A 25,999-nucleotide genomic window follows, 5' to 3' on the forward strand; every position below is an offset into this window, starting at 1 on the left:
AACCCAATAGTTACTATAAAAAAGTCTCCATGACTCTAACTCTCGTTTAGCATAAACTGAATGAGAGCCATATAGGGCCTGGGCACTAAGATTCCTCCAATTGGTGCTAATATGGTTTTATCTAAAATCAGTCTGGAAGTGATGATTGACAGAGTAGGATAACTAGAAACACATCTGCACAGTAAGCAGGAATTGTGGGTTCTGCTCTTGGTTGATATTTTCTTAAAGAATATTCTAAAATTAAAATTATATTCTATTAATTTAAATGTAAATAATTATTTAAATTATTTAATGATAAATTATGTATAATTAAATAAATAAATAGGAAATTGAAACAAATAATATTTTCAGTTTATTAAAAAAGATGCACATACTGAATTTGAATCATTCATATATGATATATTTATGCAGTCAGCTGATGATAATTGAAAGATGAAGTATGAAATTAGTTTAATTATTTTAGAAATTAAACTATTTTTTATGTTTCCAGTAACAATAAAACTAAAGCAATTATTATTAAATTAACAAAGGCTTCTTACATAAACAATTTATGAATGCTTTTTGAGAAATATAGAATCAAAGATAATATTTTCAAATAACAGAAATAGAAAATATGGTAGAATAGTTTAAAAAATTAAGCTTGGTAGTTAATTTTTATCAGAAGAAACTTGATAAAAAAATACTCCTCTACAATAAAAATTTTAACAAAAGAAAGTATAATTTTTCCTACAGCTTTTGTATAAAAACACAACACCTAAAACACTGCATTGCTAGAAATCTAATATCACACTGTTTTTGATCAACTTAACTGATCATCCTCATCTATACTTCCTCATGTGTTCCATTTGTAGTTGTTCTAATGTAATATACAATTCAATATTACCTGAAGATGATCAATTAAGTTAGTTGAAAACTTTAGTGTGATATTAAAGTATTGCATTGTTGGAAATGTAGTGATTTTTTATTTTAAAAGAACATCCTGTACTTAAGCAGAGTTAAATGATATTAAAATAAAGTACAATAATGAGGTATTGTTTAGATTCTTTTAATACTCAAAAAATGCTTGAAGAGTGGTTTTTGAATAAAAAAAAAATCATTCAAAAGCTTTTTATAATATGTGTATCATGTATTATTGTTATTTTTCCTTGTTGTAACATTGGATAACAGATTTAAAAAGCCTTTATTATAGATACTATGAAAATGGTACAGATAAGTTAATTACAAAGAGTTTAAAGCATAATTCGCGACATGGGCATATTTTTGCCAACTTAGTGTTACATTGGTGATTTGGTCAGTACAGATGGAAGTACATGGGCATATTTGCCAACAGAGCAGTTATTTACAAGTATGTACAGAGTGTGCAGAGTTTACATGGGCTTTGTAGCCGCAGGATCGCGATACAAGGAAGGTATAAGTGAACCGAGTACACGGGCTTGATTGCCAACCAATAGACGCGTTACAAGTGTGGATGTAGTCGTAGGATACCGATTACATGGGCATGTTTGCCAACCACCAAGTAGTAGGATAGAGAGCTCGCTGGGTACATGGGCACAGTTGCCTGCCAGATATGCACGATACAAAGACGTGTAGCTTAGTTGTTGCTGGGCGGGAGCGATGTTGTACGATGCTGGCGGGTATCGCCGATGTGTCCTCTGTAGATGTCGTTACTCCATTTTATAGAGTCACTAACCATTAGTTTTTTCATAAGTTTGGCATAGTGACGACTGATGCCAAGCCGCTGCAAGGTTGCCTCGTTGGCGTGGTCATATCCACCGAGAGCTCCGACAATAAAAGCACTGATGTGGGTGTCGAAGCCTTGCTGGCGGAAGTGCTGTGCAAGGGGAGCATATTTGCGTAGTTTTTCCTCTCTCGCAAGCTGGAAGGCGGTCTGTTCGTTCTCAAAAGGCGTCGTGACATCGATGATTGTGGCTGATTTTGATTTTTCGTCAATGATCACCATATCTGGTCGACAGATGTCGCTGAACCCCGGTACACGTTGGTTGACGAGTACAGTGGCTCCTTCGGGTTTGAATGCTGCCACTAGACGGTTGAGTATGGCGTTGTGCCTTTGCGTGATGATATGCAGATTTGGTGGACAGTGGCAGAGGACGTGGGCTAGGGTCTCCCGGACATAGCCGCATCTCCTGCAACGTTTGGTGTCGTTGCCAAAGCGTCTATGTCCGCGGAGAGCCACCACACTCATCCTCGCCCGATGGATGAAGTACCAGTCGGAAAATCGAGTATATTTTCCGTTGTTTATGAAATGGTTACTTACCGGACTGAATGATGTCACTTTGTATGCTTTTCCTTGATCAGGTTTAGCAAGCAGCTTTCCGAGGAAGTGTTCTTTTAGAAGGCCGCAGAGGACCCTCTGGCAGTCCTCTGGACGGATTAGCGTAGTACCTGCTGAGATGTTGGGCAGATTTCCGGGTCCGACTGTCCAGGTGATGTTGATGCGTTTCTTTAAACGTCTCGTGGCCATTCGGAGCCTCGTCCACAATGATGTAATGTCAGTGCTTGGTAGCCCAAAGTCGCCAACCATTGACCCGTTGAGGTATTGGCATAAGTCTTCGTCGTTGGGGGTCCTACCTATACGCTTGTTGATGACCTCGGTGAGTGCTTTTATGGCGATGCCTGTGATGTTGGGGTCTTTGGAGAAAAAAAGGTGCATCGCATGAGACACCTGAGCGATATCAGCCAGTTGATTTGTGGGCGTAACATTGGTCCCGCCACACATGTAGGGGAGGTGCACTATTTCGGGGCTGGCCCGTTGTGGGAGGCCAAGCCATTTTTTGACATAGCGCTTTGTGGCCCTGTCAATTTTGGTAAGCGTGCTTTTAGGTGTTGTCCCGGCCGTTAGGCAGAAGGTGAGCTTGGGCATGATGAAGGTGTTCAGTGCGTCCACCTTCTGCCACGGCGCCAGCTTAGAGGTGTGCAGCTTTACCAATGACTGCAGAATTCCATCGGTAGTTGCGGTAGGGGTGTCGTGTTTACCAAAGCCTGTGGGAACACCAAGGTGGCGGTAGGCATCGTCGTTGCCCAAGACGGGGATAGTCTGTTGATTGAGAAGGAAGGAGTTATTACTAGTGGCGTGTTCCTTACCTTTAATGCTGAGAGTCCCACATTTGGCAGTGTTGAAGTTGATGTTCGCCCAATTAGTCCAGTCTGCAATGGCGTCTAGTTGCATTTGGAGGCCTTCTGCTGTGTCACTTATGAGAGCAATGTCGTCGGCGTATGCCAAGACACTGGTTGGGTAGCCGTTAAGAGAGTACCCTTTGTCGAGGTCCACAATGCGGCGTATGGCTGGTTCAACTGCAAGAATAAAAAGCAACGGGCTGATGGGGCAGCCCTGCTTGACCCCAGATTGCATTGGGATGGGCTCAGTGAGGCCCATACTGGTACGAACCTGAGTGGACGACCCATCATAGAGCTGTTGTAGCACGCAGATTGCATCTTGATGGAGGCCGTGCCACTTGAGGGATTCCCAGAGGGTCGCATGGGGGATATTGCCGAACGCATTGGCAATATCCAGCCAAGCGATAAAGCAGTCTTTCCTGCAGCGCCGGGCGTTTTGAATAACAGATTGGAGCACAAAGTTGTGCTCAATGCAGCCCTGATAATTTAAAAACCCTTTTTGTGAAGGAGATAGGCGGTTGTTAGTGTTACACCAGCATAGCAGTCTATCGGCAAGGCAAGCGGTGTAGAGCTTGCCGAGCGTGTTGGAGAGGCAGATCGGGCGCCAGTTGCTGATGTTGGAGACCTCACCCTTCTTGTGTATAAGCACAGTGGTCAAAATCTTCCAGCTGCTGGGAACATATCCTATTCTGCGTACGGCGTTGAAGATGGCTGCCGTGATTAGTCCTTTTGGGTCGACCCGCCTCCAGTGCAGGTATCTAAGCCTATCTGGGCCAGGTGCAGTGTTGTGGCCTTTGGAGATGCGTCGGGCTACCTCTTGGGGGGTGAAAGGGGCCTCGAAAGGGTTGTTGGTGTCAGGAGGCGTGCATGGTCGTACTGGAACTGGAGCGATGTCAGTAGGTGTTGTAGCTTTATACATCTCCCGGTAATGGTCCTCGATGGATTTGGCGTCTATTCGGCAGAAACGGGAGGGGCCGCCGACGACGCGGTCGAAGGCGCGCTTACGGTTGGCTCGATAGAGCCGCTGGATTTCACCTGCCTCCGGCTGGGAGCTGTTGTCGCGGTCACTCGAGCTACGGTGGTTGCGAGGTTGATGTTGTTGCTGCTGGGGTGGGGTGTGGACTTTACATATCTGCTGCGCCAAGGTGATGAAGTCTCCCAAAACTCCCTCCAAGATGTCTTCGTCGATTGCGGCGTCAAATCTGGCGATCCATGCTGATACCCATGATGGTGGAGGTGCATCGGCTTGCTGGTTGTTGGATGTAGTAGGTCTATTGCGGATTTCCTGCGTAATAGTAAGTGGACCTGATGGGGGGGAAGAGATAGGTAGTGGGCCTACCTGAGAGTCCCCAGTTGAGGGCTGGGGAGTGTCCCTTGTAGCTGTTGGGGGACGTGATGGTTGTGAAGCTGAGACGTCACGGCGGCTAGGCGTTGGTGCGGTACTTGCCGGGCTTGAGCGTAGGACATCAGCGTAGGATGGTGTCGGCGTTGGAGGGATCGCTTCGTTGCTGGGTGTCCCAGATGGCTGTTCCACTTCAGGGCTCGCCCGGACGGGTCTAGTGGTCCTTCTTCTTGGGCGACGCTGAGGTGGAGAGGGCGGCGAGGCCGGTGATGGAGGGTCCATGTGGGATTGGTCACTAGCGGAGACGGGCGAGGACTGTGGTCGAGGTTTTCTCGCAGCATAGCTTTTCCTCGGTCTGTTTGGTATTCTCCGGATAACACGGTCAGCTGGGAGCGGTGGCGGCGGGGAAGCGGCATCGATGCTTGCTCTGCAGGCCTCAGAGCGGGTCTGGTGGATCTTCATAGCCTTAAGTTTTTCTAGGACGAGTCCACAGGCCCTACACTCAAAGAGAAGCGGCACCTCATGCTCTCTCCTAAGATGCCTGACCAGGCCCGCATGGTCGCTGTACTCCCTTGGTATGGGGAGGCACAGCCTACAGCCGTGGGGCGGGTGCAGAGGGACTAGCACCGTTACTTCTGGCATAGCGTCAAATGTGTAGCGTAGATAGAGAGGGAAAAAGGGCGGAAATGCCCCCTGGGGTGCAGAGCAGCCAACCAAGGAGGGGCAGGAAGGGGAAGTGAGAGGGTGTCCTTAGTGGAACACCACGGGCCTTAAGGGCCACAGGGCGTCCAAGCCAGGCACCAGGAAAGCTACCAGCCAAGACTGGCGGCGATAGGTAAAAGTGTTGCCAGTCGAGCAGCGAATACACGGTGCGTTTAAACCGTGCAGGCCGCTCTTCTGGCGGAAGCGAGAAGAGTGAAGGAAAGTAAAACCAAAACCAAGAGTATACTTACCCAGAGGACTGGGGAGCAATGCAGGGCTCGGAATCCAGGTCTGGAGCTATTTTACTGAAGAACCATTAAGCTGATAAGAACAGATATAAAAACCTTTATTTAGAATCTAATAAAATTAACAATTATATGATGGTAAATAGCTACAATTATAAGTAGTTCCACGACATGGGCATAATTTTGCCAACCATTAGTAGTTACATATGTGATGATGAAAATTTTCCCGCGTTTACATGGGCTCTTACGCCAGCTTGGAGGNGATAAATGATGAAAATTTGCCATGTGTCTTCAAAATACACTATAAAGTCAGTGCTTAACAAGTCAACAATATGAAAATACACAGATTCATAAAAAAAATACTTATTACCTGTAATTTGGAAGCAAAGATTGGACAGAAGTCCAGTTAGTGTAACTGACAACGCATCCATACAGTAAGCAGCTACAGGTTCAAGTTCAACTCTGGGCCAATTCTTTTCTTCCAGAGCCTTCTAAATTAATAAGTAAACAATAAATTCTTACTGGAACTAAAATAAAATATATAAAAATAGTATAAATAATGCCTTTTTAACAGTCTAGCAAAATGTTTAATTGAATAAAAATGTTCTCCACCGATTTTAGCGGTCTTCATCAGTTATTCTAATATTAAAAAGAGCAAAGCATTCGAATTTATGTAAATAACACCTTTTTGACGGTCCAGCAAAATGTTTAATTTGATAAAAACATTTTCGACCAATTTTAGCGGTCTTCATCAGTTATTCTAATATTAAAAAGAACAAAGCATTCGAATTTATATAATACAAAAATTAAATAAACCCAAACCACGGTTGCGCAGATCAACGTACATGCACTTGTGGGTTACTCAAAATTACAAAAAAGTACTGCAGCGTTTGCCAAACAGGATATCACCGTATTCTGGGATTGAGTGGCAATCATTACAACTACAAGATTTATACAAGCTGTGAGGCATCTTAAAAAAATGGAGATACACAAAGCACATATTATCACGGAATGCATTAATCACAGGGATGCTGATGGATTATCCACAGCTTGGAAGTCCTTTTATAATAACGTGGACGGCACTATTATTTATTTTACATTTATTTGTTTGTATTTTTTATGTTTTTGTAATTTTGAATAACCCACAAGGGCATTTACGTTGATCTGTGCAATCACAGTTTGGGTTTATTTAATTTTTGTATTATGTAAATTCGAATGCTTTGTTCTTTTTAATATTAGTATAACTGATGAAGACCGCTAAAATTGGCCGAAAATGTTTTTATCGAATTAAACATTTTGCTGGACCGTTAAAAAGAGAAATTTTTTTGATATGATATATGAAAAATCTAGATATTCTTTTATGTACTTCTTACATGTTTATAAATTTGTATATAGATGTTAAAATGGAATTGGCATCTTCAGATTCTTGATAATGTAATCTATTTCGTTAAAGTAAAATACCAAAATGAATAAACTAGATGAAACAAACTAGAAAAAAATGTTTCATCTTAATGTGTCAAATATTAATTATATACATATTTTTTTAAATATTCAAATGATAAAATTAACTTACAAAATAGTACAACTACTATTTTATATAACTATCTACTGCTACAAAAATTTTCTTGTCAAAGTAATATTTTTAATTTGAGACTATTTTCATAATGTTTGAAAAATCAACATTTATTTTGAGAATAATGCTAGAAAGTTTATTACTACAAGAATTTTAGATGAAAGATTTTTGTTGTCATACATACCTCAGTAATAATTGAGCATATGATATGATATATTTTTCCAGATTTCCATTGGATATCACAAGAAATTTGATTTGCTGTTTTCACTAACAAGTTTGATTTTTCTTGAAAGATTCATTTATGTAAAATTTTATAAGAATTGTGCATTGTTCAGTATTCTGAATGCGTAAGAATAGTTTTTTATAATATATGGTAACTATAGAGCCAGGAACTTAGTATTTTAAGTGTCTTAAAAATTTGCAAAATTGGTTTTAAATTTGAAATAGAAAGAAAAATAATATTCTATGTTTTTTGACTGAAAGTAAAAGATAAAAAAAATAATTAAAGCTATTAATTCTATAATATATAACTCTTAACTAAAGATGTGAAAAAAATGGTTAATGGTATAATGATACAAACTATAGATTTTATCTGAATGAATTAATATTAAAAAGAGATTTACTTAATGATTTTATTACATTAACATAAGAAATTTGTCTTGTAAAAAAATATAAATTATTGCTCTAAAAATTATGTATTTATATGATCAGAAGATAGGCAACCTTATATTTTTGCTTTATTTCTTATAATGCATTAATATTTTACAGGCTGAATTGCAGCTGTTGTCATCTTATCCCTCTGTTGCCCTGGAGTTGTAGCCGAGACGGCTCCCACATCCTGGGCAGAGGATGGGCAAACAGAATAGCAAGCTGAAGCCTGAAGTCCTGGAGGACCTACGCCAAAATACCGAATTTACTGATGCAGAAATTCAGGAATGGTACAAGGGATTTCTTAAAGATTGCCCCAGTGGACACCTATCCATTGACGAATTTAAAAAGATCTATGGAAACTTTTTTCCATATGGTGATGCTTCGAAATTTGCAGAACACGTGTTCCGTACTTTTGATGCCAACGGTGATGGAACGATAGATTTTCGTGAATTTTTGTGTGCATTGAGTGTTACTTCCCGAGGAAAACTGGAACAGAAATTAAAATGGGCATTCAGCATGTATGATTTAGATGGAAATGGCTATATTTCTCGACAGGAAATGTTGGAAATTGTCACGGTGAGTTCACTTTCTTACATTAAAATAAATTTTTATGTAATTATTGTTTGATTAAATAAATTCCTCATTTATGGAATTAATTATTACATAATTAAAATATCCGAAATAAACTTACTAGCCTTTTCTCCAGGTTGACTTTTTGATAATAATTAATTCAATAATCTGAATGTCAGTTGTATTGAGCTCATTGTTACATTTAAATTGTATTTATGTCCTCAATTGAAGTTCATGAGTCTATCATAGTGGGTGGGTGAATTGTTCTAAACAAAAGCATCCTGTCAAATCTGCATATTTTAATCATTTGTGAATTTGTTTCAGGAAATATATTAAAATATTACCATAGTATTCTGAAATTTACTATTGTATTGGTGCTATTTATCTAAATAATTGTAGTTTTACACTAACTTATGTTAACGATTACATACACTTTGTATCCTGCATTTTCTTGCATTCAGCTTTTTTAGAGATGGATTCTATTTGCAATTCTATGAAGAAGCTGTTTTTAAATAGTAGTAAAATCAATATTTTTTGTAAGTTAATACATTGCATATAAATGTTAGATAACAGTTTTCCATTGCAAAATTATATTTGAATTTTGTATTGCTTTTTGGAGAAAGTTACAGAAGACTGGTTGAAAATCTGTCAAAAATGTAAGTTTTTTGGAAACATCAATTACTATTAGTTACTTCCCTGAGTATATTTATATAATATAATAAACACAACTAACCCAATAGTTACTATAAAAAAGTCTCCATGACTCTAACTCTCGTTTAGCATAAACTGAATGAGAGCCATATAGGGCCTGGGCACTAAGATTCCTCCAATTGGTGCTAATATGGTTTTATCTAAAATCAGTCTGGAAGTGATGATTGACAGAGTAGGATAACTAGAAACACATCTGCACAGTAAGCAGGAATTGTGGGTTCTGCTCTTGGTTGATATTTTCTTAAAGAATATTCTAAAATTAAAATTATATTCTATTAATTTAAATGTAAATAATTATTTAAATTATTTAATGATAAATTATGTATAATTAAATAAATAAATAGGAAATTGAAACAAATAATATTTTCAGTTTATTAAAAAAGATGCACATACTGAATTTGAATCATTCATATATGATATATTTATGCAGTCAGCTGATGATAATTGAAAGATGAAGTATGAAATTAGTTTAATTATTTTAGAAATTAAACTATTTTTTATGTTTCCAGTAACAATAAAACTAAAGCAATTATTATTAAATTAACAAAGGCTTCTTACATAAACAATTTATGAATGCTTTTTGAGAAATATAGAATCAAAGATAATATTTTCAAATAACAGAAATAGAAAATATGGTAGAATAGTTTAAAAAATTAAGCTTGGTAGTTAATTTTTATCAGAAGAAACTTGATAAAAAAATACTCCTCTACAATAAAAATTTTAACAAAAGAAAGTATAATTTTTCCTACAGCTTTTGTATAAAAACACAACACCTAAAACACTGCATTGCTAGAAATCTAATATCACACTGTTTTTGATCAACTTAACTGATCATCCTCATCTATACTTCCTCATGTGTTCCATTTGTAGTTGTTCTAATGTAATATACAATTCAATATTACCTGAAGATGATCAATTAAGTTAGTTGAAAACTTTAGTGTGATATTAAAGTATTGCATTGTTGGAAATGTAGTGATTTTTTATTTTAAAAGAACATCCTGTACTTAAGCAGAGTTAAATGATATTAAAATAAAGTACAATAATGAGGTATTGTTTAGATTCTTTTAATACTCAAAAAATGCTTGAAGAGTGGTTTTTGAATAAAAAAAAAATCATTCAAAAGCTTTTTATAATATGTGTATCATGTATTATTGTTATTTTTCCTTGTTGTAACATTGGATAACAGATTTAAAAAGCCTTTATTATAGATACTATGAAAATGGTACAGATAAGTTAATTACAAAGAGTTTAAAGCATAATTCGCGACATGGGCATATTTTTGCCAACTTAGTGTTACATTGGTGATTTGGTCAGTACAGATGGAAGTACATGGGCATATTTGCCAACAGAGCAGTTATTTACAAGTATGTACAGAGTGTGCAGAGTTTACATGGGCTTTGTAGCCGCAGGATCGCGATACAAGGAAGGTATAAGTGAACCGAGTACACGGGCTTGATTGCCAACCAATAGACGCGTTACAAGTGTGGATGTAGTCGTAGGATACCGATTACATGGGCATGTTTGCCAACCACCAAGTAGTAGGATAGAGAGCTCGCTGGGTACATGGGCACAGTTGCCTGCCAGATATGCACGATACAAAGACGTGTAGCTTAGTTGTTGCTGGGCGGGAGCGATGTTGTACGATGCTGGCGGGTATCGCCGATGTGTCCTCTGTAGATGTCGTTACTCCATTTTATAGAGTCACTAACCATTAGTTTTTTCATAAGTTTGGCATAGTGACGACTGATGCCAAGCCGCTGCAAGGTTGCCTCGTTGGCGTGGTCATATCCACCGAGAGCTCCGACAATAAAAGCACTGATGTGGGTGTCGAAGCCTTGCTGGCGGAAGTGCTGTGCAAGGGGAGCATATTTGCGTAGTTTTTCCTCTCTCGCAAGCTGGAAGGCGGTCTGTTCGTTCTCAAAAGGCGTCGTGACATCGATGATTGTGGCTGATTTTGATTTTTCGTCAATGATCACCATATCTGGTCGACAGATGTCGCTGAACCCCGGTACACGTTGGTTGACGAGTACAGTGGCTCCTTCGGGTTTGAATGCTGCCACTAGACGGTTGAGTATGGCGTTGTGCCTTTGCGTGATGATATGCAGATTTGGTGGACAGTGGCAGAGGACGTGGGCTAGGGTCTCCCGGACATAGCCGCATCTCCTGCAACGTTTGGTGTCGTTGCCAAAGCGTCTATGTCCGCGGAGAGCCACCACACTCATCCTCGCCCGATGGATGAAGTACCAGTCGGAAAATCGAGTATATTTTCCGTTGTTTATGAAATGGTTACTTACCGGACTGAATGATGTCACTTTGTATGCTTTTCCTTGATCAGGTTTAGCAAGCAGCTTTCCGAGGAAGTGTTCTTTTAGAAGGCCGCAGAGGACCCTCTGGCAGTCCTCTGGACGGATTAGCGTAGTACCTGCTGAGATGTTGGGCAGATTTCCGGGTCCGACTGTCCAGGTGATGTTGATGCGTTTCTTTAAACGTCTCGTGGCCATTCGGAGCCTCGTCCACAATGATGTAATGTCAGTGCTTGGTAGCCCAAAGTCGCCAACCATTGACCCGTTGAGGTATTGGCATAAGTCTTCGTCGTTGGGGGTCCTACCTATACGCTTGTTGATGACCTCGGTGAGTGCTTTTATGGCGATGCCTGTGATGTTGGGGTCTTTGGAGAAAAAAAGGTGCATCGCATGAGACACCTGAGCGATATCAGCCAGTTGATTTGTGGGCGTAACATTGGTCCCGCCACACATGTAGGGGAGGTGCACTATTTCGGGGCTGGCCCGTTGTGGGAGGCCAAGCCATTTTTTGACATAGCGCTTTGTGGCCCTGTCAATTTTGGTAAGCGTGCTTTTAGGTGTTGTCCCGGCCGTTAGGCAGAAGGTGAGCTTGGGCATGATGAAGGTGTTCAGTGCGTCCACCTTCTGCCACGGCGCCAGCTTAGAGGTGTGCAGCTTTACCAATGACTGCAGAATTCCATCGGTAGTTGCGGTAGGGGTGTCGTGTTTACCAAAGCCTGTGGGAACACCAAGGTGGCGGTAGGCATCGTCGTTGCCCAAGACGGGGATAGTCTGTTGATTGAGAAGGAAGGAGTTATTACTAGTGGCGTGTTCCTTACCTTTAATGCTGAGAGTCCCACATTTGGCAGTGTTGAAGTTGATGTTCGCCCAATTAGTCCAGTCTGCAATGGCGTCTAGTTGCATTTGGAGGCCTTCTGCTGTGTCACTTATGAGAGCAATGTCGTCGGCGTATGCCAAGACACTGGTTGGGTAGCCGTTAAGAGAGTACCCTTTGTCGAGGTCCACAATGCGGCGTATGGCTGGTTCAACTGCAAGAATAAAAAGCAACGGGCTGATGGGGCAGCCCTGCTTGACCCCAGATTGCATTGGGATGGGCTCAGTGAGGCCCATACTGGTACGAACCTGAGTGGACGACCCATCATAGAGCTGTTGTAGCACGCAGATTGCATCTTGATGGAGGCCGTGCCACTTGAGGGATTCCCAGAGGGTCGCATGGGGGATATTGCCGAACGCATTGGCAATATCCAGCCAAGCGATAAAGCAGTCTTTCCTGCAGCGCCGGGCGTTTTGAATAACAGATTGGAGCACAAAGTTGTGCTCAATGCAGCCCTGATAATTTAAAAACCCTTTTTGTGAAGGAGATAGGCGGTTGTTAGTGTTACACCAGCATAGCAGTCTATCGGCAAGGCAAGCGGTGTAGAGCTTGCCGAGCGTGTTGGAGAGGCAGATCGGGCGCCAGTTGCTGATGTTGGAGACCTCACCCTTCTTGTGTATAAGCACAGTGGTCAAAATCTTCCAGCTGCTGGGAACATATCCTATTCTGCGTACGGCGTTGAAGATGGCTGCCGTGATTAGTCCTTTTGGGTCGACCCGCCTCCAGTGCAGGTATCTAAGCCTATCTGGGCCAGGTGCAGTGTTGTGGCCTTTGGAGATGCGTCGGGCTACCTCTTGGGGGGTGAAAGGGGCCTCGAAAGGGTTGTTGGTGTCAGGAGGCGTGCATGGTCGTACTGGAACTGGAGCGATGTCAGTAGGTGTTGTAGCTTTATACATCTCCCGGTAATGGTCCTCGATGGATTTGGCGTCTATTCGGCAGAAACGGGAGGGGCCGCCGACGACGCGGTCGAAGGCGCGCTTACGGTTGGCTCGATAGAGCCGCTGGATTTCACCTGCCTCCGGCTGGGAGCTGTTGTCGCGGTCACTCGAGCTACGGTGGTTGCGAGGTTGATGTTGTTGCTGCTGGGGTGGGGTGTGGACTTTACATATCTGCTGCGCCAAGGTGATGAAGTCTCCCAAAACTCCCTCCAAGATGTCTTCGTCGATTGCGGCGTCAAATCTGGCGATCCATGCTGATACCCATGATGGTGGAGGTGCATCGGCTTGCTGGTTGTTGGATGTAGTAGATCTATTGCGGATTTCCTGCGTAATAGTAAGTGGACCTGATGGGGGGGAAGAGATAGGTAGTGGGCCTACCTGAGAGTCCCCAGTTGGGGGCTGGGGGGTGTCCCTTGTAGCTGTTGGGGGACGTGATGGTTGTGAAGCTGAGACGTCACGGCGGCTAGGCGTTGGTGCGGTACTTGCCGGGCTTGAGCGTAGGACATCAGCGTAGGATGGTGTCGGCGTTGGAGGGATCGCTTCGTTGCTGGGTGTCCCAGATGGCTGTTCCACTTCAGGGCTCGCCCGGACGGGTCTAGTGGTCCTTCTTCTTGGGCGACGCTGAGGTGGAGAGGGCGGCGAGGCCGGTGATGGAGGGTCCATGTGGGATTGGTCACTAGCGGAGACGGGCGAGGACTGTGGTCGAGGTTTTCTCGCAGCATAGCTTTTCCTCGGTCTGTTTGGTATTCTCCGGATAACACGGTCAGCTGGGAGCGGTGGCGGCGGGGAAGCGGCATCGATGCTTGCTCTGCAGGCCTCAGAGCGGGTCTGGTGGATCTTCATAGCCTTAAGTTTTTCTAGGACGAGTCCACAGGCCCTACACTCAAAGAGAAGCGGCACCTCATGCTCTCTCCTAAGATGCCTGACCAGGCCCGCATGGTCGCTGTACTCCCTTGGTATGGGGAGGCACAGCCTACAGCCGTGGGGCGGGTGCAGAGGGACTAGCACCGTTACTTCTGGCATAGCGTCAAATGTGTAGCGTAGATAGAGAGGGAAAAAGGGCGGAAATGCCCCCTGGGGTGCAGAGCAGCCAACCAAGGAGGGGCAGGAAGGGGAAGTGAGAGGGTGTCCTTAGTGGAACACCACGGGCCTTAAGGGCCACAGGGCGTCCAAGCCAGGAACCAGGAAAGCTACCAGCCAAGACTGGCGGCGATAGGTAAAAGTGTTGCCAGTCGAGCAGCGAATACACGGTGCGTTTAAACCGTGCAGGCCGCTCTTCTGGCGGAAGCGAGAAGAGTGAAGGAAAGTAAAACCAAAACCAAGAGTATACTTACCCAGAGGACTGGGGAGCAATGCAGGGCTCGGAATCCAGGTCTGGAGCTATTTTACTGAAGAACCATTAAGCTGATAAGAACAGATATAAAAACCTTTATTTAGAATCTAATAAAATTAACAATTATATGATGGTAAATAGCTACAATTATAAGTAGTTCCACGACATGGGCATAATTTTGCCAACCATTAGTAGTTACATATGTGATGATGAAAATTTTCCCGCGTTTACATGGGCTCTTACGCCAGCTTGGAGGTGATAAAGGAACAGAGTGATAAAGATAATTACAGTATATACATGGGCAAATGTGCCATCTGGAAAGATACAAGAGTATGTGGGTATTAATAATCCGCGGACATGGGCTCGTGTGCCTGCCAGTTACCGACAAGTGTGGGCATATGTGCCTATCGCGTTAAGTTAGTTGTTGGTGGGCTGGTGCGGTGCTGTTTGGCGGCGTTGTCGGTCGCCGATGTGGTTTCTGAAGATGTTGTTGCTCCACTTGATTGTGTCGCTCACCATTAACTTACACATAAGGTTGGAGTACTTGCGGCTAATTCCTAGTCTTTGCAGAGTTGATATATTTGCATGGTCATAGCCACCAAGGGCACCTACAATAAAAGCACTTATGTGTGTATCGTACCCTTGGTTGCGGAAGTGCTGGGCGAGCGGTTCATATTTTCTCACTTTTTCGTCTCTCGCTATCTGGAATGCTTCTGGCCCATTTTCGAAAGGCGTTGTAACGTCCACGATTGTCACAGTTTTAGGTTGTTCGTTTATGACCACTAGGTCTGGGCGGCAGTTCTCACTATAACCAGGTATACATTGGTTAATGTATACCTTTGCATTACCCGGCTGGAATGCTGCAGTAATTCTGTCCAAGACTGCGTTATGACGACGAGTGACGAGGTGCAGGTTGGGCGGGCAGTGACACAACACGTGAGCCAACGTCTCCCGGGTGTAGTTACAACGTCGGCAGCGTTTGGTGTCATTGCCGTATCGCCTATGTCCTCGGAGAGGCACCACACTCATTCTGGCCCGATGGATAAAGTACCATTCGTTGAAGCTGGTAAACTTGCCGTTGTTGAGGAAGTGGTTACTGAATGAGCTGGCTGCAGTGGCGCCGTATGCCTTTCCCTGGTCAGGTTTCGCTAGAAGTTTTTTCAAATAATGTTCTTTTAAGAGGCAGCACAGTATACGCTGACACTCACCTGCTTGGATTTGGGTGGTTCCGGCCGTGATAGTTGGGAGATCTTCTGGTCCCACAGTCCAGGATATGTTGACTTTCTTCTTTAGTCGTCTGGTGGCCATCCTCAGCCTTGTCCACAGCGAGGTGATGTCTGTGCTGGGTAGTCCGAAATCGCCCTCCATAGTACCATCTAGGTATTTGCAGAGATCGTCTGCTGATGGGGGTCTGGCGATGCGTTTTTTAACTACCTCTTTTAGCATTCCATGGGCTATGCTAATGATGTTGGCGTCTCTGGACGATAAGAGATGGGCAGCGTGGGCAATCTGGGCGATGTCAGCTAGTTGGTTCGTTGGGACGACGTTGGTACCACCTTGTGTGTAAGGGAGATGGACTACCTCTGGGCTCGCACGTTGTGGTAAACCCAGCCATCTTTTAACACATCGTTTTGTGGTTCTGTCGATTTTTGACAGTATGCTTTTCGGGGTGGTGCCAGCTGTAAGGAAGAAAGTTAATTTTGGCATTATGAATGTATTGAGGGCATCTACCTTTTGCCACGGTGCCAGTTTCGATGAGTGGAGCTTTACGATGGACTGCATAATTCCATCAGTGGCGCCCTTCTCAGTGTCACATTTGCTGAATCCTGTTGGGACACCTAGATGTCGGTAGGCATCCGCATTCCCCAGAATCGGCAGTTCCTGTTGACTAATGTAAAATGGATTAGCAGAAGTAGTATGTGACTTACCTCTGACTGAGAGGGTGCCACACTTGGTGTGGTTGAATTTAATATTGGCCCAGGACGTCCATTGCTCAATGGTATCAATTTGGAGTTGGAGGCCTGTTGCTGAGTTGCTGATCAGTGCGATGTCGTCCGCATATGCGAGGACATCTACGGAGTGTTCATTGAGTTCATAGCCATGTCTTAGTCCCTGGATCTTGCGTATGGCCGGCTCCATAGCTAAAATGAAGAGTAAGGGGCTTATGGGGCATCCCTGTTTGACCCCAGTCCGCATGAGAATTGGGTTGGTGAGGCCAGTGGTGGTTCTTATGCGGGTAGTTGCGCCTTCGTAGAGTTGCTGGACTACTTCTATGGCGTCTGGGTGCAGGCCGTGCCATTTGAGAGACTCCCACAGAGTGCTATGTGGGATGTTCCCAAAGGCGTTGGCAATGTCGAGCCATGCAATGAAGCAGTCCTTCTTGGCTCTTCTGGCGTCCTGAATCACAGATTGTAACACAAAGTTGTGTTCAATGCAGCCCTGGAAATTAAGAAATCCCTTCTGTGATGTTGAGAGGCGGTTATTAGTGGTGCACCAATATAGGAGCCTATCAGCTAGGCACGCCGTGTACAGCTTGCCCAGCGTGTTTGAAAGGCATATTGGTCTCCAGTTGTTCAAGTTGGAAGTGTCCCCTTTTTTGTGCACTAGGACAGTGGTCGAGATTTTCCAGTCATTGGGTACATACCCAATTCGCTGCACAGCGTTAAAGATGGAGGTTATGATGTAGCCTTTAGGGTCGATTCGCTTCCAATGAATATACCGCAGCTTATCGGGACCAGGGGCGGTGTTATGTCCTCTGGCGATCCAGTGTGCTACCTCTTTAGGAGTAAAAGGGGATTCAAAAGGATTATTAGTTGCTGGAGGTTCACATGGACTTACCGGTACCGGCGAGGTGGTCGTTGTTGGTGTGGTTTCATACATACGCTTGAAGTGGTTTTCGATCATCGTAGCCTCCATATTGCAGTATTGAGGCGGGCCTCCCATGATCCTCTCAAAGGCTCTCTTACGATTGGCCTTGTAGAGCCGCTGAATTTCGCTTGCACCTAATGCAGCGTTGCGCTGGTCCGATGTGTTGCTGCGTCGACGTTGTTGTTGGGGCTGACGCTGGTGTTGTCTCTGCGGGGCCCTTATGTTGCAGATCTGGTTGGCTAGTGCAATAAAGTCCTTAAGTACTCCCTCTAACATGTCTTCGTCCATGGTGGCGTTGAATCGGTCCATCCATGCCGCTACCCACGATGGCAGGTTCTCACTGTCGTTGTTGTGGCTGTTGGGCAATGTCGTTGGCTCACCTATGGATTGCGCTGTAGTTGGGAGACAGATTACTGGGGGAGAAAAAGAGTTAGTACATTGTGGGCTTGGACGAGGCTGGGGTGTTCCACCGTCAGCACGTGTCTGGGGGGTCGGTTGGCGTTGATCAGTCGTCCGTGCAGTAGTGGCAGGGCTTGTGGCCAGAACTTGTGCGTAAGTCGGCGAGTGAGGGTCAGTGGGGGTTGTAATGGTTCTCACCTGACCGGGACAAGTGGAGTTCGGACTTTCTTCACATAAGGCCGGGATCGGGCGGGTTGTTCTTCTCCTACGTGGCCGGGTCTGGGTGGGCGGCGATACGGGTGACGGAGGAGTATATGTGGAGTTGTCGCTCTCGGAGGATGGTGTTCTTGTAGCTCCAGATTGCCTGGGTGCATATTGTTTCTTCTGTCTGATTCGAATCCGCCGGATCGTCTTGTTCGCCGGAGGTGGAGGCGGTGGAGTAGCTTCCTCAATGCTTGTTTTGCATGCATCAGAGCGCATCTGATGTGCTTTCAGTGCTTTGAGTTTCTCCAAAACCAATCCGCAGGCCCTACACTCAAAATGAAGAGATGCGTTGTGCTCTCTCTTGAGGTGCCTGACAAGCCCCGCATGATCACTATACTCCCTCGGGATGGGGAGGCAGAGTCTGCATCCGTGAGGTGGGTGTAAAGGCACCAACACGGTTTCACATGGCATTGTGATCAAAGTGTAGTATCGAAAATAAGCAGTGGAAGGGGTTGAAGCGCCCCCTGGGGTGCAAAGCAGCCAACCAAGGAGGGGCGGGAAGGGGAAGAGAAAGTATAGCGTATAGTGGCCTAAACGCTAAGAGGGTGCCTGTGCAAAGCGCCCGGGGGCGTCCCGGCAGGGCACCAAGAAGGGCGTTAGCAAGGACTAGCGCCGACAGGAAAGTGTTGCCAGTTAAGCAGCGAATACACGGTGCGTTTAAACCGTGCAGGCCGCTCTCCTGGCGGAAGAGAGAAGAGTGAGGAAAGAGAGAGTAACTAAAACAATACTTACACACTGGTGGTCCAGGTCCAAATCCAGGGAGCAAGGTAGGCTCTAAAACCAGGGAGCAAAGTGGGCTCGGAATCCAGCTTTAGTCCTGGGTAGATCAGTTGATTATGGATAAATCAAGCTGATAAGAACAGATACTACACATTTGATCTTAGCCATAAGGCCGAGAAGTGTTACATTCAATTCTTATGCAACCATTGTAGATGCTATCTTCTTGACAAGTTTTTCAGTAGCTCAAAAACATTTTCTATGTTTTTTAACTCCATTAAAGCACTTTTACAAACACTTCTGTTTAACTGTTTCTATACTTATAAATTTCTTAAGAAATTCTATCTAACACAGAAAAACAAACTAAAATTAATGAATTGATTGAAAAATGAAATTTATGAATATTCTAATCAAATCACTTTATTGCATGTCCACTTTCAACTTTGTTTTCATTTTTATTTCATTAGATAGAGGAAAATTTTTAAATTTATTAGCTGTCCAAAATGTAACTTTCTATTTTCCTTGTCCTGTCTTAATTAATCATAATTCTTCTACATTAAATTCAGGGATTCAAATAAACCCTGAAAAGCATGGGAAACATGTTGAATTATTGCATTGTATAGGATAATTAATAGGCAAGGAATTTAACTAAAATTCTACCTCTTCAAATTGTTTAGAACAGGGTTCTCCAACCTTTTCTCCTAATGGGCCAAATTATAAATTTACATATATTCAGTGGGCCACAAAAGTAACTTTTAAAAAGCATATATTTATATAAGTTAAAAATGTGAATATCAAATTTTTATTACAAATATATATAATTACAAAAAATAATGTATTGTTGACAGTAAAAAAAGGAACTATATTCACACAAAATAAATTCAATGAGATTTTTGACATTGCCTTCCATACTGTATTGTCAATATCTGCTTTTATAGTACTAGTCTTAATTCTAAGAATGTTAGTTAAATGGGAATCACTCAACCTATTTCTTTCACTAGGTTTGATGTTTTTCATCCACGAAAAATTGTTTACAACAGTATGTTATGTAGTACAGGTTTCTAGTAGCAATTATGTCATTACAACATCAAGGTGTATCCAGTTTAAGACATACTTTAGGTACATTTTCATTTTGATAAAGAATTTAGGGTGCAGCAGGCCATGGATTGGACGTCCATGGTTTAGAATCTGATAGCACTTTCTATTCCAAGGTTTGTGGGATTTTTTCAATTGAGCATTTTCTATTTTAAGGTTCAGTTTTTGAAATAAAATTATAAATATTGTCCAATATTGAGCATGGGAAAGTTGCAATTGAGAGCTTATCAGCTAAAGGTAATTAGGAAAAATCTGAAGATTGTATTTAAGATCTTTATTTCTATGATGGCATCAAATGACAACATAGTAATCAAGTTAGTACTATTAAAACAGTAATTATTTGAAATGTATCTATAACCCATAAATATGGTAAATTATTGTATTTTTTTTCAACTTTTACCCACTCATCTCCCATTGCAAAGTAATAAACTTCAGTTCAAAAGAAACCCGTGTAAAAAACCCCTAGAGGATACATACGTTTAAAAATAAACCTCTCAGGGTTTAATCAAGTAAATACTGTATGTATGTATATGTTACTGTGAAAGACCAAAATTAGTGAATGTCGATATTCTCCGGTGAATGTCGACACATACAAAATACGTTGATGAAAGACCAAATATTTGGTTATATTATTATACATTTGAACAATCGCTGGTGTATGTCGACAAGCACGGATAAGCTTTGGTGGAGGTCAAAATGACACCTGAAAAGCCGATGTTGACAGAGAGGCGACAGTCTGTCGCCAAATCCTTTGTGGGTAGTCAGAGGTAAGACAAGGTTGTACCTCTTTTCCTGGCAACGGTTTGGTGGAAATCGCTCACTTTGTCACTAAATGGTGTTTTTGTTCTTTTGATCCTGTGAGGTGGGGATCGGTTAGTCAGGTCGAGTGGTGGAGGATGAGAGGGGGTCGTTGGTAAGGCGTTGGCAATATCCGAATAAAAGACACCATTAACAGATCAGTTCGTAATCACGTAATAATGTAATCAGTTCGTAATTTGTAAAGAAAAGTTACTTTTCATAGATGAGATTTCTTCTCAAGAAATATCGCTGAGAGAAGTAGTTACAGCTAATTTGAAAAGTGGAGGGTAAGGCTATACCGTAGACCCCCCTATAACACTGTAGATAATTCTATGTTGTATGAGTCACTTAGATTTTACAAATACGTGAGCCGTTCACAGCCGGCACACATATTTGTAAAATCTAAGTGACTCATATAACATGGAATTACAGTAGAGCCTCGATTATCCAACTCAATTGGGGACTGGGGTTGGTCGGATAACCGAAAAGTATGAAAAAATCCTTTATTAGTGTAGTATATTAGTATATCGCTATTAACCTACTTCCCGTTGAATTTTCATCGATGTTAAGCCTAACAAAATTTTTAAAAATAATAATCGTTGCTATTGTATCATTAAAAATTAGAAAATTAAGCCTACTGGCTCCCTTTCATGGTCGAATGAGTGTTGCCAGCTAAAACACGTAAAAATAATATTAAAGTAGCCAAGACATAGCCAAATATTGTAGCGCCACATCACTAGCGGACATTTGAAATTTGCCGACTAGGACGGTCGGATAATCGAGGCTCTACTGTATCTACAGTATTATAGGGGGGTCAATTGTACATGCTGTCATTGCAAAAAGAAGTGTTCCACAAATAAATGCAGTTGTAAAAGCAAGGGACTCAAAGTGCTGTAACAGTTTAAGTTATTGCAATAAATATGATTGTACAACATCAATCACATAATTTGTGTGTAAGTTTATTATTGTATTATTTTCTTTAATGATTTAGAACTTACTGTTCATTTTAGGTTCAACAGTTTTTTTACATGTGCCGTTACTTAAGCTTTCTCCTATTTTGGCATTTTAATTAAAAAGTTGCATTTTTGTCTTAACGTAATAAAAATATTTTTATTCAACATTCGCCATCAGCAACATTTGCTGGTGTAAGTGAGAAATGATGATATTTAGCAAAATATTTCGTACATACACGAAGAGACTGTGTGAATGCTGACATTTGCCAGATATCGGTCATTCACAGTAACATATACATATATATATATATATGTTTTTTCTTTGTAAAACTAACTTGACTTCTTGCAAATAGTATCATTAGTAGTATGGATTTTAGTGAGCTTTCATCTGTATTATAAATAGAAATGTCTAATCATTTTCAAATACATTAATTCTATAATCAGCTAATTTATCTGTCTGATTTTTGAATGGGATAAACTTTATGGCATATAAATATTTTTGAATAGCAAAAAAAGAAAGCATTGTGATGAAATAAGTCACTAGCAAAGAAATTTTGCATTATGTAAGTTTGTTGTATGCTGAACATAAACAAAAGTTTGATAAACATTTTAAATAAGATTTTTAATTTGGGGGTTTGATTTTTTTTCTTATTAAGATGAAGTCAAAGAAAGATGTTTCTTTTATTGTAAATTGTGTCAATAAATTAATGCTCAGTTAATATATATTATCCTTAATAATCTTTGCAAGTAAACTTTGTTTTGTCATCCTATATATTGACATATTAAGAAGTTTGATTTTTCATCAATACCAGGACAAATGTAATTTACTGTTAAATACAGTATATTATTATAGATTTAAAAAATCATTCAGAGTATTTATTCAAAAATGTTTTTTTTTCTTTTATAATAAGTTTTCACATTAAAAATTAATATTGACACAATTTTATCACAGAGATGTTTATCAGTATAGATTACTGTAATCTATTTTGTCTATAAAATGAAGATTAATGAGACATATAAAGATTTGATAATGAAAGGATATAAATTTATTTTCAAAATGAAATTAATTTTCACAAGTTTTACAAATTTGTTCATTACATTTCTAGATTTCTGCCATTAAAAAAAGATCCAAATATGAGTATTATTATGTATACAAACATAAAATTAAGATAAAATATATATGAAAAGCAAATTAGCTTTTAAAATAATAATCATAACTGGATAATGTGCACTTGAGGGAGTCAGTATAACAGTGGTCTTCAACTTGCAAATATAGGTATTAATGCCATTCTGTTGCTTTTTGATTTGAACTATATTCCTACAAAATGGGTTACATTTTAATTTACCTTTTTATATTTTATTTTTGAGCAAATAATGTCTCTGAAATGAATTTCCCTTTTGCTAGAGTGCAACATTGGTCCAGTCCCAAGAGCCAATGAATAACCAGTACTAAGATACATGTAACAAAGATGACTGACTTTAGTTATAATAGTGAACTTTTGAGTCTCAAAAATATGGAAAAAGCCATTTTTTGTGTGCAGCCTTTTTTTTCTGCAAAATATCTAATTGTAAATTCACTGAGGATAAGAATCTTGTTATTTTTGGTTGCATTACAGTATTGAAGCTATCTGTTGAACATCCATGGAAATATTGTGTTAAATATTCTTATTCAGATTAATAAGATTTACATATACTTGACTAAAAGGATAAAAGAGAATTTAGATCATGTGTATGTTTATCAATGTGTTATTAATCTTGGTTTATAATATGAGACTAAATTCAGATAAAGTTACAGGTATTAATAATTTTTTGAAATATGCACCACTCATTCACCATCCAGTTTTTTTCTCAAAATAGTACTGAGGAAAGTCAGACAGAGAGTAAGGTAGATGATGATGACATTTTTGACTATGTATAATACTGTGTGTGTAATAATTAAGCCAACATAAACATAACAATGTTGTACAAGTTTAAATTATAATGAAACATTATTTAATTAATAAAAGTCCAACATTTATTCAAGTAACTTTATTCATTTTCTTACGTGCAAACAAATTTTCAATGCAACTGTGGTCTAACCAAGAAATACTGTTGCAGTATCTTCATAAAAACCATAATATCTCTAAGTCTACTTAACACTAGACTATGTAACATTGTATTTAAGTTAAAGCATCACATAATACACCACTTCCACTAAAATATTTTTTTTAAATTCCAAAATAAACCATAAATGTAACACATTAACAAGCTGTTTTCTTTTTTAAGTGGCTTAGACCATTGTTACACTGGCACACTCATTTAAAAATAGTATTTAAGAGAGAAGGTTCTCTTATGAAATTACAGTGTGTCCAGAATGTTATTGTGCAGTGAAAAAGGTTTAAATAACATCTTAATAAAAGTGAAGTTTTACGTATGATATTGCAGTTTCTCCTATAGCAAATTCTGGAATTTTCCCCAGAGGAGTGAGGTCTGGACCTAGCTGGTTCCATAGGAGTGTATGCAGTTGAAAAAAGTCCAAAAATCAGAACATCTGTGAGTAAGCAATAATGCCATCTATTGAAAAATGGAAACATGGGACATATGATTTACAGGTCTTGTATGCAATGTCATATGTATAACTTTAATGTTATTACAAATTTCTCATTGCACAGTAACATTTTGAACACCCTGTACAATTTAAAATACATGGGAGTGCAAATTTTATTAAAGTTCAAAAACAGTTCAAAATTTAATATAATCTCAGCTTCTGTATATTGTAAAATATTCTTATAATTAAAGTGGAGTAATTGTTTACTAGTATTGTTAATATATATTTACAAAAAACTTACATTTAATGATAGTTACATAGGAAAAATAGTTTCTTACCAGCTCTATATCATGTTGACTTTAAAAATTAAATATTATAAATTATTTTAGCATATATTTTTATTTATTGATTATCAAATGAAAAATAGAAAAAAAATGTTGTATGTTTAGAAGAAATTTAGTATTTAAAATAAACTGTAATAATACATTAATAAGAAAAGACTAAAAATTTTATTTTTTAGTCTTATCTTACTAATGTAACAATTGTAGTTTTAAATGAACACAAAATCCCTAACATATAATAGTTTATAGTTATAAATTGTTAAAATACACTATTGAAGGTGTGTTTTTTAACTAAAAGTTCCAGTGATATAAAAACAAAAATATGTAAACTAGATGCACATGTTTCAGCTTTCATTTCTAAACCATTATGATGTAGATATTATATACATAAATAATATGTAAATCAGATAAAAAGTATAAGTACATAATGTAAACAGCCAGTTTTGCTTGCTTTTAAATTTACAGAAATTGCAAGATTTATAATTGAGTTGTTGAAAGTGAAATTAATGTAAGTCACTTTTCATCTATATTGAAAAATTTAGATCTAAAGTTAAGTACCGATTTAAGAATTATTGCAGATTTATTGTTAATTGCTTTAACCTGTGGGTAAGTAATGTAAATAATACTATTTCTTTATAAAGAACATAGGTTTTTGGAAAAACTGACTTATACCACTTTTGCTCTTAAGTTCAGTTATCCTTACATTGCTAACATAGGCATTGTCCTTAATTTTCATTGCCAGTGTTAACATGTTTGAAATATTAAGTTAGTTATAAAAATTACCAATATTTGTAATTGGTGCCACTTTGTAAATGTATAGGTTTTAGTAATAGATTAGATATTTATTTATTTTGTTTCCAAGATGAAAGAATTTCACTCCTATTACATATTGCTTCTATTAATAATGATGATAAATTGGTCAACTCATTTTCTATAGTATACAATGTTATTTTTTGAGATTTTCTGTCCTGAGATATTGAAGACCACTCAATTAGAATAGAATTGTATCCTGATGTATACTGAAGTTTTTATACTTTCCTATCTTTTAAAACGTTGATGTAAATTTTTTTGTCAAGAATGATTAATGATGAAATACTAAATTTAGTGAACAAACTTTGTATTTGAATATAATTAATTAAAATCCAGAGAAAATCAACAGTGTCAATGCATTGTACTTCTCTAACATTGATGACTGAAATTTAATCCTAAACATTGCTACTTGCCGCTCAAAGTATCTTCAGCCTTGACATATTGTGCATCTATGGTGAAAAAAATGAACTCTTTGAAAGAAAGATTCCGTGTTTGTATTGAAAAATTACAGTATTAAGTTATATAGTAGAAAATGCATAGATAGGAAGAAAATGCTAGTAAAGAGAGATACTAGGTTGATATTATAATTTTACAATTTTTTTTTCTCAACTACAATAATTAAAAAGAATTTTTTTTTTGGAAAAATCAAATAAACTTTTAAATATTGTTTTAAATTATTATTTGATAGTTTCATTAAGTAAATGCTGATTATAATCAAAATTGGTATTTCAAGGAACAATGCTCATTTTAAAGAATATTTATTTTATATGAAATAAAATAATTAGATTTGATATCTTGTTTTATCAGTAACTCAAAATTTGATTTATTTAAAACTACTATTGGAATTAAA

General features: G+C 39.7%; 2 protein-coding genes and 1 pseudogene across 2 annotated transcripts in view; 1 reads left to right on the forward strand and 2 right to left on the reverse strand.

The window, feature by feature from the left end:
* Nucleotides 1–1,591: 1,591 nt before the first annotated feature.
* Nucleotides 1,592–5,119, reverse strand: LOC111626694. The gene has a single exon (XM_023370175.1). It carries the CDS (start codon nt 5,117–5,119, stop codon nt 1,592–1,594), a length of 3,528 nt encoding a protein of 1,175 aa, XP_023225943.1.
* Nucleotides 5,120–7,745: 2,626 nt separating this feature from the next.
* Nucleotides 7,746–25,999, forward strand: part of LOC111626690 (neurocalcin homolog) — a 32,000-nt gene continuing 13,746 nt past the window's right edge. The window contains exon 1 of the mRNA XM_023370172.1: nt 7,746–8,224. Coding sequence (XP_023225940.1) covers nt 7,847–8,224 — 378 coding nt within the window. The 5' untranslated portion in view covers nt 7,746–7,846. The remainder of the gene's footprint in view (nt 8,225–25,999) is intronic.
* On the reverse strand, nt 18,701–18,812 carry LOC111626701 (annotated as a pseudogene).

Source organism: Centruroides sculpturatus, unplaced genomic scaffold, assembly GCF_000671375.1.
Source record: "Centruroides sculpturatus isolate CEXI.00-Female unplaced genomic scaffold, Cexi_2.0 scaffold381, whole genome shotgun sequence".
NCBI lineage: Eukaryota > Metazoa > Arthropoda > Arachnida > Scorpiones > Buthidae > Centruroides > Centruroides sculpturatus.